Source organism: Plasmodium vivax, chromosome 6, assembly GCF_000002415.2.
Source record: "Plasmodium vivax chromosome 6, whole genome shotgun sequence".
In the NCBI taxonomy this organism is placed as follows: domain Eukaryota; phylum Apicomplexa; class Aconoidasida; order Haemosporida; family Plasmodiidae; genus Plasmodium; species Plasmodium vivax.
The window spans coordinates 642,012-656,312 of record NC_009911.1 but is presented as its reverse complement, the minus strand read 5'-3'; the positions used below and the strand labels follow the sequence as shown (position 1 = coordinate 656,312).

The 14,301-nt window shown below is 47.4% G+C and overlaps 5 protein-coding genes across 5 annotated transcripts, besides 10 other annotated features; 2 read left to right on the top strand and 3 right to left on the bottom strand.

Moving 5' to 3' along the window:
- Positions 1 to 331: 331 nt before the first annotated feature.
- Positions 332 to 354: a microsatellite.
- An 850-nt stretch (positions 355 to 1,204) lies between these two features.
- PVX_111115 (hypothetical protein) lies at positions 1,205 to 2,722 on the bottom strand (the record flags this gene model as incomplete). Its single annotated transcript, XM_001608398.1, has 5 exons — positions 2,382 to 2,722; positions 2,159 to 2,215; positions 1,962 to 2,020; positions 1,627 to 1,746; positions 1,205 to 1,511 (listed from the first exon to the last, which is right to left on the bottom strand). The coding sequence occupies exons 1-5, from the start codon at positions 2,610 to 2,612 to the stop codon at positions 1,205 to 1,207; spliced, it is 774 nt and encodes a 257-aa protein (XP_001608448.1). The 5' UTR covers positions 2,613 to 2,722.
- A 499-nt stretch (positions 2,723 to 3,221) lies between these two features.
- Positions 3,222 to 5,791, top strand: PVX_111110 (hypothetical protein, conserved). The gene has a single exon (XM_001608397.1). The coding sequence runs from the start codon at positions 3,409 to 3,411 to the stop codon at positions 5,599 to 5,601; it is 2,193 nt and encodes a 730-aa protein (XP_001608447.1). The 5' UTR covers positions 3,222 to 3,408; the 3' UTR covers positions 5,602 to 5,791.
- Positions 5,623 to 5,655: a microsatellite.
- Positions 5,792 to 6,065: 274 nt separating the features above from the next.
- Positions 6,066 to 8,192, bottom strand: PVX_111105 (phosphatidyl inositol glycan, class A, putative; the record flags this gene model as incomplete). The annotated part of the gene is made up of 6 exons (XM_001608396.1): positions 6,066 to 6,139; positions 6,295 to 6,382; positions 6,507 to 6,548; positions 6,688 to 7,437; positions 7,633 to 7,829; positions 8,066 to 8,192. The coding sequence occupies 6 exons, from the start codon at positions 8,190 to 8,192 to the stop codon at positions 6,066 to 6,068; spliced, it is 1,278 nt and encodes a 425-aa protein (XP_001608446.1).
- Positions 6,117 to 6,142: a microsatellite.
- A 1,655-nt stretch (positions 8,193 to 9,847) lies between the features above and the next one.
- On the bottom strand, positions 9,848 to 11,039 carry PVX_111100 (hypothetical protein, conserved; the record flags this gene model as incomplete). Its single annotated transcript, XM_001608395.1, has 3 exons — positions 9,848 to 10,050; positions 10,279 to 10,506; positions 10,682 to 11,039. 3 exons carry the CDS (start codon positions 11,037 to 11,039, stop codon positions 9,848 to 9,850), a joined length of 789 nt encoding a protein of 262 aa, XP_001608445.1.
- Positions 10,328 to 10,351: a microsatellite.
- Positions 10,777 to 10,801: a microsatellite.
- Positions 11,040 to 11,568: 529 nt separating the features above from the next.
- Positions 11,569 to 11,590: a microsatellite.
- An 865-nt stretch (positions 11,591 to 12,455) lies between these two features.
- On the top strand, positions 12,456 to 14,142 carry PVX_111095 (hypothetical protein, conserved). Its single transcript, XM_001608394.1, has one exon. The coding sequence runs from the start codon at positions 12,978 to 12,980 to the stop codon at positions 14,013 to 14,015; it is 1,038 nt and encodes a 345-aa protein (XP_001608444.1). The 5' UTR covers positions 12,456 to 12,977; the 3' UTR covers positions 14,016 to 14,142.
- Positions 13,115 to 13,137: a microsatellite.
- Positions 13,264 to 13,366: a microsatellite.
- Positions 13,374 to 13,397: a microsatellite.
- Positions 13,618 to 13,791: a microsatellite.
- Positions 14,143 to 14,301: the final 159 nt, after the last annotated feature.

Here is a 14,301-nt window from a genome sequence, read left to right as displayed (position 1 = left end):
ACTTTATTCCCCTTTTTAATCGCCACTCCGCGGAGTGTAACACACCACGCGCGTCACTTTTTTTTTTTTTTTTTTTTTCACCAAATGTTGGGTTATGCCAGTGTATATACATAGGACAAGACGTATGTCCGCTCATATCCACCCCCGACGTGCCCCACATGGTCGATGCCCTGCACACATGTGTTACACGCGCAGTTCACCAAAGTGCCCACATCCCTTTTTAAGTAAACGTGGAGGGCCCATTTGCGCACACCATGTGCTTCCCACCCATCGCGCTTCAGCGCCTGTGTTGCGCTTGCGTTAGCGTTTGCTTTTACGTTTACGACTGCGTTTCGCCAATACCTTTATTTTTGCGTTTTTTTTTTTTTTTCTTTTTTTTTTTTGCGATGTATTATTCCCCCACCAACACACAAACAAATGAACACCCTCGCCATGCCGCAGATTGTTCCTTTTTGTTCCACCCATTTTTCAGTTTAAAATGCCACCATGTGTGAATTACCAATTTGAACTTTGCCCTCGCGAAATGGAGAAGTATGAGCCAAGTGGGTAAGGTGTCCCACTAGGGGGATGTAAAATTTTGCAACTTAAAGGTGCCCCTTTTTTTTTTTTATCTTCAATCTGTCCGTGTAGGCCAGACGCTTTTTGGGGGAACAACATAACGCAGTGATGAAGTACCGCTGTACCGTTGTACCCCTGTACTTTGGGAGCATTTACCAGGTTGTGTATATTAAGCCATTTCTGTTTTGCTCACCATCATGGTAAGTTATATAATACTACTCTGCGGCCACTTTGTTAATTTTTTTTTTTTTTTTTTACAAATGAGCGGTGGAGAAGTTGGCAGTTCTCCTGGCTCCCACTGTCGAACGGATGGCGACGCGTCTCTATTCAGGTGAATCCCCCAACGCGGACAGTAACACATATAAGGTACATCTTACCACAAAGGGGAGATGAATGTACATTCTCCACTGCCTTTTTTGATATGCTGACTTGTTCAGACACAAGTCTGTTCACAACCGATTGACACCTGTTGAGTGATCAAATGTGTGCGAAGTTTGCTTACGTTTTTATGCACATCGTGCCTGTTCGGTCACTATGGGGTGGAGTGCCCCACGTTCTTTTATTTTAAAAGAATTGCCTCTTTGAGGGGGAGGCGGACGAACGGTCTAGACTCCCGCCTGCATGCGCAAAGTTGACCTATGTATCGTCACGTAGGGTTTGGTTCGCGTGGGTGCTCCGTTTCGCGCTCGCTTGGGTGCTCTGTTTCGTGTTCGCTTGGGTGCTTCTTCTCTTCCATCTCCTTTTCGTCCGCTTTCTTCTCTTCCATCTCCTTTTCGTTCGCTTTCTTCTCTTCCATCTCCTTTTCGCTCGCTTTCTTCTGTTCCATCTCCTTTTCGTTCGCTTTCTTCTCTTCCACCTCCTTTTCGTTCGCTTTCTTCTGTTCCGTCTCCTTCTCTTCCGCTTTCTTCCCTTCCTTCTCCTCCTCTTGCTCTTCCTCGTCGTCCTCCACAGAGCTGCGTCATTCAAACGGTGCAAACACGTTGGCGTGAGGAAACACAGGGCGCACACATCACGAAAATGTTCATTTTATTTAATTTTTATTTTATTTATTTTTTTTTTTCTGCGTACAAATCGCTGGGGGGATCAACATAGCATCTTCTGTAGGTCTCCTTATCAAGAATGCTTTGCAAATTTATCCTGGTGCTCCTCCTCGTCCAGTTCCTCTGGGGGGTGATGTTTGGGTCCTCTCTGCTGAGTGGGTCGCGCGTGCAACAGGCATGAAGGTACATCTACTGCGAGAGCATGTGTAGATATGTCCTCTTCATTCTTCACTTTTTTTTTTTGGTGGTCATTTCACCGACGCACATTGTAACTACTAAACGTTTTGGCACACCGGAAAATTTCTTTGCGTGTGTAATAAAAAATGGCTGATTAAAGGGGGGAGAAGAAAAATACGAATTTACCTCTCCAGTTTTGCCTTATCGCTGTGCCCTTCGAGCTGGTCATCCTCTGGTTTGTACTTCTAACAAATGGAAAGGTGGAAGGGGAGGGCAGGAAAAGGCTGGGAAGAGCCTTGGTCGACGAATCAGCTGTTTGCTCTTTCCACGATGAGCAGATTGAGAGAGGGGGGGAGAGAAAATAACCCAAAAAACAAGTGTACCTCGTTCAGCTGCGTCTTCTTCACCCATCTTTCGAATAAATCCGTTTGGTCTTTTTGCTGAGTGGGGCGCAGTTCGGGGGGGCATGAACAGGCGCGCGTAGACATGTAACGTTGCAGACATGGAGTGTTGCATCCGCTTGTGCAGACACTTTCGCAGACACTTGTTACTCCACTTTTGCATCCCTTTTGCAGAGCGCAGAAGAGTCGGGAACGCTGCTCACACCTTGACCCACGTGGTCACGTATTTTTTACGCCCCCTTTTGGCGAACTTAAATTTGCTGTTGGTTCGCCTTTCGGAGAAGTGCAGGGCCCACGCCCGCCGTTTCAGTTCGATGTCTTCGTGCACGAAGTCGTTCATTTGGGGGTGGACAGGGAAGCTCTCAATGATTTGTGTTTTCCGTTTTGTTATTTTTCTTTTTTGTGTTTTTCTTTTTGGTATTTTTCTTTTTTGCATTTCCCTGTGCGTGCGTCGAATGGGAATTAATACGACTTGAAACGCAACACATGCGAGTTGTGCAAACCTGGCCAAGCTGTCGACTGGTGTTTATTCCACGCCTGCACTGCGAAGTGACTCAGCATTTTAAGCAGATTTTTTTTTTTTTTTTTTTTTTTTTGAAGTGCTCAAAGTGTTGACTGCGGGATGCACAAAAGACCGGGGGATCCTTCGAAAAGGGAAAAACGACGTTGTGGTAATTGGCGGCAGGGGAGTGTATGACCAGGTGGCTACTCCATTTCCGCAGCTGTGAATTTGTGCCCATCACAGGTGCGCGAACAGGTGTATGAAGAGGGTCCCGCGATTTAGTCGGCCATATAACCAAGCCATTTGGTTTGACAATTTTTGTGCAACTTTTACCCCCATTTTGAGAAACCCGTTTGGCGATTTTTTTTTTTTTTTTTTTTCCACTCATGCGCGGGAGGAATATACCCTATTTGCCTACCACGTTGTAAAAAAAATAAAATAATTGGAAGAACTTTGGAGGGAAGTCAATTTGGGTATGCTCTTCAAATGTGTTCTCTTTTGTGGGGAGGCGATTCAGCTGGTATTTTTTTTTTTTCTTTTTTTCTTCACTTCACTACAAAAAGTGGATGGAGAAAAAAAATCGGTTGCCCCCTTTTTATAAAGCGCGCCCAATTTGATAGTAATAAAAAGGGGAAATGTGAAAGCCTGTCCCGCATGAAGCACTGCCTAAGAGTGCGTACCTAAGGTGTAGAAGCGTATACCGCACAAGCACGGAGTAGAATGCCACACGATGTTTTGTCGTAGCGAGAAACTGGCGAGACAGCTGAACACACTGGGGAGGGCAGTGGCGCCCCGCAAGAGGAAGAAGGGGCAGTGGCACCTCCATTTTGAATACAACACAAATGTGGGGCAAAGATGTGCACAGAAGGAGAAGAAAAACTTTGAAGAAATGTGGAAAGCAGTTGTTAGGCAGGATTATATAAAAAGAATTATGAACATCTTTGGAGAGCAGAATATTGCTAGTGAGCCTAACGGAGGAGGAGCTCTGGCCCCCCCCTATCCTTGCTACTTCGTCTTGGGGCCAGAAGGCGTGGGGAAGAAGTTTTTCATACAGAAGGCGAAGGACGTGTTTTTAAGAGGACAACCTCATGTGGGGGGCGAGCCAAGTGGAGACCCCCCACGAGGAGCTAGCCAAAATGGTGCTCCCCACAAGGGGCAGCTGCATGGAGGAGAAAAAAAAAAAATGAGCAGCAGCAGCAGCAGAAGAAGAAGAAGAAGTATCTTTTTCGAGTACGACTTTAAAGATGTTAACCAAAACGAATCGGTCATCCCCTTCTCCGTGAAGCTATACAAATTGGAAGAGTTCCTAAGGCACAGACTGATGAAGGAGGTAAGCAGCGACGTGGCAAGCAGAAGGATAAACATGAGCCACATTTATGAGCAGTTCATCCTGGGGGGAAGCACAATCGAAGGAGAAGACCCCCTTTTTGCGAAATTTCCAGTACTATTCAAACAGATGTTAAATACCCCCCAAATGTACGATTATTTGAATGAGCAAGACAGGGAGAACATCGGCAAGTGGATAAGCCTGTTGGAGAGGAACAGCTACAAATGGGAAGACTTTCGTTCCTTCTTAGCCACCCTTTTGAGGAAATTAAATGTAAAATGTTTTTTAAATGAGTTGAATGAATTCAGCGCGTTTTTATATTTTTTAAAAATGTTGGCAGAGTGTGAGGAGTATCAATACTGTATGAACAACTCGGAGGGGATTCTGACGGATTTCTCCAGCGGGCTATTCCTCTACCGATACTTTTTGTCTTTAATTAACTTTTTGCGAAGCGCATATGGGTACAATTTTTACTTCGTTTTCTATAATTTGAATTGCTTCCTTTTGGGACCTCAGCCCGCGCGCAATTTTCACTTTTTTGCCAAATGGTGTGAAGAAAATGTGCAGAGGCACAACGTCCCCGTCGTTTTCCACGCCATTAAGAACATCGAGGTGATGAAGTTTCTCTTCGTTTTTAACAACCTGGTGGTGGGGAGGCACTTTGGAGGCGATGGCACTGTTAGACGGGGTGCAATCGGCGTCACTTCTAACGGCGCAGCAGGGGAGCGGGACCTCCCCCCCGACGCCCACGGCGTATCGAAGGAGCTGCAGAACTACCACCTCATAAGGGAACGCCTAATCGAAATAGACGACCTTTCCTACGAGATGGTCAGGTGCTTAATCATTCCAAATTTTGTGAAGGACGAGCAGGTGGCCAAGTGCATTTACAACCTCATAGGGGGGAATGCCCACTTAGTAAAAACAGTGTGTAAGGGGTTACACGATTTGAACAGCCAATATGATGAAGAAAAAATGAGGAATCAAATTGAAATGGAAAAAAAACAAAACATCACGTACGACATGGATGAAGAAGCCAAAGTCAACCTACGCAGTAATAGCATAGACGAAATTTTGCAGCATCGGAAATTGGAGCAGCAAAAAAGGTTTTTAAAAAATATACATCAGAATGTTCTGCACATGTTTATCCTCGACTTTGAGAGGAAAGTACGCACCTTCTTTAGCCTCCCCAATGTGGAGCGGCTAAAGAGGAGGGAGAATTCCACAAATGGGGGGGGGAGAGGACAACATGATGTAAGGGAAACGCCAAAGGAGGGACTAACCTACATCCAATTCTACTTCACCATTTTTGAAGCTATCAAATATTTTTTAAAAAAAAAAAAAATTTTTTGTAAAAATATAATCAATCTGAATAACCCCATCTTGCTTGGCCTCATTGACGTGAACATCATCCAGTATAACTATGAGCATGGGTACCTGGAGCTGACCAACCAGCTTTATGAGGTCCTCCTCGTGAACTACATGAATATGAAGTACCGGCAATTTCCCCTCAAGTACAGAGCCCAGTATAACGTTAACTATGTGCTTAACTATAAGATAATTCAGCACGAGTTTAATTTGCTGGAGTCTCAGGCGTAGCTTTTTTTTTGGTCTTCGCGGAGTGGCAGACTGGGTAAGGGGGCATCACCCTCTGAAGGTGACCATTGTAGCAGTGAAGCCACTCCAGGTCGTCACACCGTCCTGTTGCCCTTTTACCGCTTTACCGCTTTGCCACCGCGGCTAATCCTCTTCGATGAAGTGGGGAAAGCTGATGGCCTCCTCGATGTCCTCCCTGATGGGGAAGGCGAAGGGGGCAGGGGCGCACCCAGAGGATGGGCATTTGTTACGAAGGCGAAGTTGGCAACAGGGGAGCCACGTAAGAGCATATCCGTGTGCATGCCAATGTGAACACGTCTGTGTACATGTCCTTATGCACACTTCTGCATGCATGCCCTTATGCACACTTCTGCATGCATGCCCTTATGCACACCTCTGTGTGCGTGCCCTTATGCACACCTCTGCGTGCTTATCCCTGTATGCCCTTGGTGCCCACCCTGGGCGACCTACCTCGGCTTGAGCCACTCCAGCAACCGGCAGCTTATGTAGCTCAACATGATTATGAAAATGTACACCTTGCCTTGGAAAAGGTGGGAAGGAATGAAGCGTTGCGGGGGGGTCAACACAGGGAGGTGATTGCATTTGGGGGGTACTTAGAGGAGGCATGTCCTCTCCGCCTCGGCATCCGCAACATACGCGGCACCCCCTCACTTCTCTCCCCCCTCAGGCGCTTACTAAAAACGGTGTTTATGTCGTATATCTTTTTGATCCTACTGAGGATGGTCGGGTTCGCGTAGGAAAGCACGTCCATGTAGACCTTCTCCTGCGATGGGGGGGTAGGGAAGTACGGAGGGGGAATGCAGATCGGTGAGATTTCTCTTTGCGGAATATGCGGGGCGCAGTTTACTGCAAGGGAGGAGAGACGCACAGGATGCATGCCTTCGTACCGTCTTCTCGGCGACCTTTTCCCAGGAGTACATCTTGGTTAGCTGCAAAGGGGGGCGTTGTTGTTTGGAAGAGGGGGGAATTTTTTTTTTTTTTTCCAGCCGTATGGGCATATGTCTGCGTTGGCGTGCTTCTTTCCCCTCGTTGGGACGTGACTGCGCACGTGAGGTGCCGCCAGCGTACCCGTTCATGGAAGGCCTGCGAGTCGACGTGCTTCAGCCTCTCCAGGGCACTGTCAACCGCCGCGCACAAGTCGAGGTGGTTGGGCTTGGCTAAAATCATCATGTCGTGGGGCAACACCTCCGAAATGCCCCCAACGTCAGTCGAAATGACCAGCAGCCCACAGCTAGCCGCCTCGATGATGGCTATACAAAAGGCTTCTGTGAGAGAAGCATTTAAAAATATGTGTCCCGTTTGCAGAACATTTTTTACATTTTCTTGTTTCACTTTTCCTAAAAGAACAACTGAATTGTGCAGGTGATTTCTTTCCCTCATTTCTTCCAGTAGAACTCTCTTGGGCCCATCTCCACCGATTATAAATTTGATAAAGGGGTACTTGTGGCACACGAGAGGAATCACTTTGGCAATCAGATCGACTCCCTTCCTGTAGGTCAGTCGGCTAATCACGATTACGTTTATTCTTGGCAACTTGGGTCGTTTGCTTAAGCAGGGAACGAATTTCCTCGTGTCCAGTGCATTACCGATGACGGACGTTTTGTAGGGATTTATTTCGGTTCTTAGAACGAGATTTTCTCGATTGGTGTGCGAGACGCATATGGAGTGGTCGACGTCGTTTATGCAATACTTGAGGAGCTTGTTGACGTGGATGCACCCCTTGTCTGAAAAGCTGTAGAGCGAGTGGTCCGTGTAGATGGTTTTTAGGCCGAGGGACTTGGCGTGCAGGATGAACTGGTGCGCCAGCGCGGACGTCGCCTGGGGGGAGCGCGCAGTGGGCAGGAGTGGATGTGTATACGTGTGTATGCATGTCTGCACGTGTGTATGTGTGCTCGTATGTATGTGTGCTCGTATGTATGCATTTCCGCATGCATGTTGGGGTGGCCACGCGCAGACGCGGCGATATGCCTGCCGCGACCTGCGCGACTGCCGCTACCGCCGCAGGGGACGAACCTGGTGGCCGTGGACGATGTCGACCCTCTCCCTGTACAAAATGTTCCTGCACAAGGGTAGCGTCCCCACGATGTTGGGGAAGGTCACCACGTCCATGTAGGTTTCGAAGGGCAGGTAATACACCTTGATGCCGTTCCCCATCCACCTCACTCCGTGCCGGTTGTTGTAGCAGTGGGTCACCACGATTACTTTGAAGCCTGCCGAGCGGGGGGAGGTGGGGGCGGCCATCAGCTTGCTGTATGTACTCGCAGTGTAAACGTTCCGCGTTTACCCCATACGTCCACTCGGCGTGCGTACTCGCTGTGTAAACTTTCCCTGTGTACTCCTCTCTGCAGTTGCTGCCCCTCAGGAAGGAGCACCCCCGTGTCGTCCACACTGCTGTGATGCATATGGCGTAAGGGGGGCTCTCCAAAACTGCTCATGCGGCGGCTACCTTTCTTTATCAACTGCTTGGACAGCTCAAAGATGTGCGTTTCTATTCCTCCCAAGTTTGGGTAGAAAAAATCGCTCACCATGCAGATGCAGCATTTTCTCTCCTTCCGGTAGACGAGGCTTCTCATCCTTTCCGCGGTTCCCGTGGGCGGGTCCGTCTTTAGTGGCCCCATCATTTATGCGTGTAACCACTGGGAAGGGTAGTCGGAGGACCGCTAACAGTGAGGGCGGAGAGGGAGGAGATGGCGGCGAAGGCGGAGAAAGCGGCCCAGTTTTTCGTCTTCACCGCACCGGGGAGACACCCGCGTTCGCGAGATGCATACACATGTGCCGCGTAGGTCACCTTGTGCGCTAAACCTGGACAGCAACACGTTTGTGTAAATCTGGTCCACGTTTCCTTTCGCCCGGATCCGCTGCAGCTGCCGCTTAAGGGGTCCCACTAACAAGTGGGGGACATACTACGAAGCGAGCTTCCCATGCGCAGCAAAGATGAGCTCTGTCGGGCATGCAACTGAACATGTAATTCGCCTCTTAGGGGGCGCTTCAACAGACCGTTTTACGTTTACCCTTTGCTTCTGCTGGGTAGGTAAATTTCCAGGTGTTGGCTAACGAGGTTAAATTGGGAGCGGTCACCAATATACGCCTACTCCGATGGAGTGCATGTAGCGAAAAAAAATGGGCATCTCCTTGCTCCCCCGAAATGTGAACACTTAAAATGGTTTACTAAAAAGGGTCACCTTAGAAGGGCTCCTCAAACGGGCATAAAACACTCCATAGGGAGGATACGCATCGCTAAAAAATTGCACATAAGAATTTTCCCAACGGGAGAGGCTCCAAAAAAAAGGAATGGCCAACTTTTCTCTCATTTGTGTAAAACCGAACGGGGTGTAGAAGATTTCTTTCTCCTCTGTTAATATCATATGAGATGAGATAGGGAAAAAAAAATCCTCACAAAATGTGCAGCACTGGGGGCGCAAATGCCTCTCCACTTGTTTCCAAGCTGCACAATTCTTCACCGCCCGTGGGGGTCAACCAAAACGCATCTCATTTCAGCGAATGGGATTAAAAAAAAAAATGTGTGCAGATAAATTCATTTTTTTTTGAAAATTACGTTAAACAAATGGTTTAAAAAAAAAAAGTGGCAAAGTGGTATGCAGCAAAATCGCAGTTATGGTGCAATAAGCTTGGGCTATAAATTTTGCAGAGAATGGAAAGAAGAAAAAAAAAAAAAAAAAGGCGTGTGGGGCGTAAGACTTAAGAGAAGTACAACATATAGGGGTGATAGGGGAAGTATTAAAAAGGCTACGAGCGCAAGGGCGCCTGGGGAGGCGCATACGTGACACAACTGTAATTGGTACACATAAACACAACGTAAAACACGAGGGCGCATGTAGGCAGTTTAAAAAAAAAAAAAAGGATCAACACGAAAATCAGAATTAGGTTAATGCGCACATTGCACAAAGTGGGTTGGTCATTTTAAATTACACAGAAAACAATGTTAAAAAGGGGAAAGAAAAAAAAAAAAAAAAAATATGTACACATTTATGTACTAGTTCTGGCCTGTACGGGCTGGCATCCCTGTAGGCATACCCACACCCGCGCGCAACGGTATGTTCCACTCCAGATTGTTCACTTCCCCTGGGGGTAAAAGCTAATTAGGGGGAGGATATTCTCACGAGAGTGGACCCCTTCCACATACACAAAGGGAAAAAAAAACGCACACAAGACACTATCCAACTATGCCTTTGTGAGGAAGCTTCCCATATATCTAAACACACCAACGTCAATTGTCACCCAGTCTGACTCCCCGACCGATGAAGACTCTCCTTGTGGGCCCGGCACTGTTGGGCGTCCTGGAGTCACTCACACTTCTGTACCCGTACCGCGAGAAGTTTCCCCTTATTCCCTGGTTTAGGCGGAACTCCCTCAGCTTCATCATAATTTTATCGAAAATCTTGGGCGTTTTCTCGAGCAAATTTGGTCCTCCTGTGTAGGGGCGGGGAAGGGAAGAGGAAACACGGTTATAAGGAGAAGGAGCTGAATCCGCTTGGAGAGAAAGCTTCCGCCGCTTTGCGAAAAACTGCGGTCACATGGTGAGAAAGTTTCCGCCGCTTCACAAAATGACGACTATTTGCCTGAACAGGTCATGCAAAACCGCTCCCCCCCCGCGGAGCATCCGCATGCAGTTTTTGCGCGCAAACACGCGTGGCGTACCTTCCCTCGGGAGAAGCTCCCTGAAAAAGTAGTAGATGTGTCCGGACATGAGGCCCATAATGTCCACCCAGAGGGACTGTCCCATGATGAGGTGCAGGAAAATGAGTGCGAAGGGCAGCTGGTAGCCCTTCACCGTGAAGAAGTAAATGGAGACTTGGCTCCACGCCTCCCGCCTGGACCAGTAGTAAATGATGGCGAACAGGAGGGAGTTTCCCAGGAAGGGGTAGCCTGCGGTGAAAAGGGGGAAATGGATAGCGGTGAAACGGGGGAAGTTGAGAGAAGGCGAAACAGAGTGATGTGAGAGCGGCGAAACGGGCAAAGTGTCAGCGGCGAAACGGGGAAAATGAGCAAAGTGAGCACATTTCGCTTCGCCCCCGCTGCCGCTTCCAGGGCGACGCGTTACCTCTGGGCCAATAAAACAAAATGCTTATGAGCGATAAGAAGGTGCACTGAATGGTGATGAAGTACAGGTAGGATCCCGGGGTGGAAAACACTGCGTTCTTCTCGAGGGAGGAAGAAAACTGGGCCAATAAAGACATAAAAAAAACCCACGAAAGGGAAAACTTCCCCACGTACAGAAAGTTAAAAAACATCCTCCATATTTGGTAATTATTATATATCAAATTCCAATCAAGCAGAAGGTACACAACGTTCAGCAAGTTGCATGTTATGAGAAGGGTCACCAAAAAAATTAGGGTTATTAAATACTTGGTTACATTTGGTAAGTTGCCATACCAAACCTCCGGCCCGGAAATATCCATTTTATTTTGTACGTCTCATGCAGTGTGGCGGTAGGTGGGGGGGGCGTCGTCGCGCACTGGGTGTGTTTTGCGCCTTGATGTTTTACGCTTTGCTATATTTTACGCCTTGATATGCGGCGCACCTCGATTTGCGGCCACCTCTCCTTCCGCGGTGTCGCCTTGGGGTTCTCCACTAGTGAGTACCCAGGCGCACAGCACCAACTACACCCTCGACAATGCGTAACAGGCTCTGGCTGACGGGCTGGGATGAACTGAAGACGAACGGGAGCAGCGACTCGGCAATGGTAGATCTCACATGTTATATGTGTGTACACACGTGTAGGCCTTCGAAAAAACGGGGAGGCGTCAATTCGGCTACAAGCGACACGGTTTAGCTGTGTATATTGGGGGGGAGGGAGAAGAAAAACGCGTCATTAGCCAAACGAGCGGGTTCAAAATGTACACATGGCACGTATAAGCATGTACATGCATGCATACAAATGTGCGTACGTATGTATGTGGCCCTCCATGTATATACACGCGGAGCCCCTCTGCTCTTACCCTTTAACGTTCCAAGTAGGTCACATGACGTACGCGAAAAATGCATTTTTTCACTTGTTCATTTTTCCCATTCAAAAGAGATACAGTTCTGCTTATCCTCACGAATTGCGGCAATTTTTATTCCCCAAAAAAGGAAAAAAAAAAAAAAAAAAAAAGCATTAAGCAGTATGCCTCATATGCTTCATGTACCATCGCATCATATTGACATAAAAGTGAAATGACTCTGCTGTTGATTTTGTGCTTGGTCATTATGTACATATAATTCTCTTCATTTGTGCACCCTCTTGATGATAATTGCGCTTTTCGCCTTTCTCGTTGGGGTCCTCTCCACTGGGTTTTTTTTTTTTTACGTCACACGTGACACTTCGCAGTGCTGCGTTTTTTTTGCTGCGCTTTTTGCAGCGTTAAATGACCGCCGCTCCTCGCCTGCACCTCCCGCTGGGTTTTTTTCCCTGGACCGCCCACCATTTGGACCCTTTTTTAAGCCACCGTCAACTTGGCCTTTCTTTTTTTTTTTTTTGCGAGCCACCTTCTGTACCCCCACCCATTTTTTGCAGAACGTATGCGATTGCGCGGTTCTGCCGTTTTGATCCTTATGCGCAACTTTGCATGCTCACCACGGTTGGGGGAAAAAAAAAAAAAATAACGCACATGGTATATGGCACATGGTATGTGGCACATGGTATATGCTACATAGTGTAAGGCACATATTGTATGCCACATAGTGTATGGCACATAACACATGATACATTGGGATAGGCGCAGCACTACTTATGCCCGCGCCACTGCTATATGCAACTATTTTAAGATCTGCCTTTTTGGCGAATTCCCCGGCTGGCGCGTACTATATATGGGCAAGTAGAGCCGAACATGTCAACAAAGGGGGGGGGTGCAACTCCTCTACATCGCCCCTGGTCCAAGTAGAACACTCCGCATTGGAGATTCCCAAAATAGTGCGTGTAAATGTGAAGTTGGGGGGCCAACCGTTTTTTCTGTTATTTCGCCCCCGAATGGGCAAAAGGAGATACGCGTGTAGAGAGGCAAAGAGGAGGAGGACTCAACCTGTGAAGCGGCGAAACTTCGTGCAAAAAATAAAAATGCCCTCCCAGCGGAATGATCTTCACTGATGGGGTGTAACTTTTTCGTGGGATCCCCCGCACAGTACATTGGACAGGGCATGGTGCGCACGGTTGGAAAGAAAGGGGGGAGAAGGGATAGACTTCGTTACCATTTATTATCTTTTATTAGCTCTTTTTACCCCCTTTCACCTCTTTTTTCCCATTTTTAAGCGCAAAATTGAGTACTGCCCCGCTTCGCGGACCTTTCCACCGCGTGCGTAGCAGCTGGGCTACTTCTCCCCCGGCACTGCCTCAGTTGCGTGTTTTCCCCCCCACCACCATGTTTAGCGGGAGGAGCACACACGCGCTGCAGTGGGGGAGAGGCCACCTCAAACGCGCGTGCATGTGGAGGCAACTCATGTGCAGCTATTCCAGTAAGGAAAAACTGGGCAGCAAAATATACACGCAGAAGAAGATCACGAAGAGGGAGAAACTCCTAGGGATAGTGAAACCGTTCGTAGACGAAAATTGCGACAGCGCAGAGCCGTATGTAATAGCGTACTATTTAAACAACCCAATCAATTTGGCAACCCTGAAAAGTGCATACGAAAAAGTGGGATCCCAAGTGCTGTACAAGGATCCCTATTTGTACGTAGAAAGTTGCTCACATTTTAACCAACAAAATAGTTCAGCTGTGTTCTTTAAAAATGGATGCATGGTCATATGGAGCATGAATAAGCAAAACAGAAATAAATTCTTTCACTTCTCCAAACAGTTCCTACACATAAACAGTGAAAGTACCATCGATCATTATGACTTTGAAGAACTGCAAGTGGAAAATATAAGCAACAAAAGTTACGTTAATAACTCTGTTATTTATTTAACGTCCAGCAATTACAGGACGACGGACAAGATAGCCATTTCGTTTGGACTGCTCAGCGCCGTGAGGTTAAATAATTTGGAAAAAAAAATTGAGAAGAAATTATTTTACGAAAATGATCAAATCGAAAATTTAAAAAAAAAAATGAAGTCCAGTAATTTGGACCATTTATCCAAGCAATTATTTACCTCCAAAATTACGCTTCACAATTTGAGGTACGAACTGAACATCGATCAGGACATCCTGGACGTCCCAGAAGCGCTGTGGGAACTGGAGTACCAGAAGAAGCTGTTTTTAAACATCCTACACATTTTTGATATAAAGCAGAGGGTGGATTTGCTCAATCATAGACTGAGCTGGACTTTGGATTACTTAAATTCCTTTTTGGACTACGTGAATCAGAAGCACTCCTCTCGCCTGGAGCGCATCATCATCGTCATAGTTGGCCTCGAGCTTGTGCTCGGCATTATGCAGATGGGCAACACGATAGGGTTGTAGGGGGTGTGTTGCTGAATTTGCATGTGTGGGTGGGTGAATTTGCATGTGCGGATTGCCTACCCTTCCCGCGTGACCACCTGTTGGGGGGGGCACGGGGTACAAAAAAAAGGGGAAAAAAAGAGGGGAGGCAAAAATGGGAAAAGAAAAAGAGAAAAACAGAGAGGGTGCAAAAATGGGAAAAAAAAAACATGTTGCACTACCCATGCGGAGAAAAAATGGAAGTGCTTCCAATGAGGAAGTCACAAATGGAGGGTTTACCCGATGACCCCTCCTCTTTTTGCCACAT

Coding starts and splice junctions, on each gene's coding strand:
- PVX_111110 (XM_001608397.1), top strand. CDS start 3,409: ATGTTTTGTCGTAGCGAGAAACTGGCGAGACAGCTGAACACACTGGGG.
- PVX_111095 (XM_001608394.1), top strand. CDS start 12,978: ATGTTTAGCGGGAGGAGCACACACGCGCTGCAGTGGGGGAGAGGCCAC.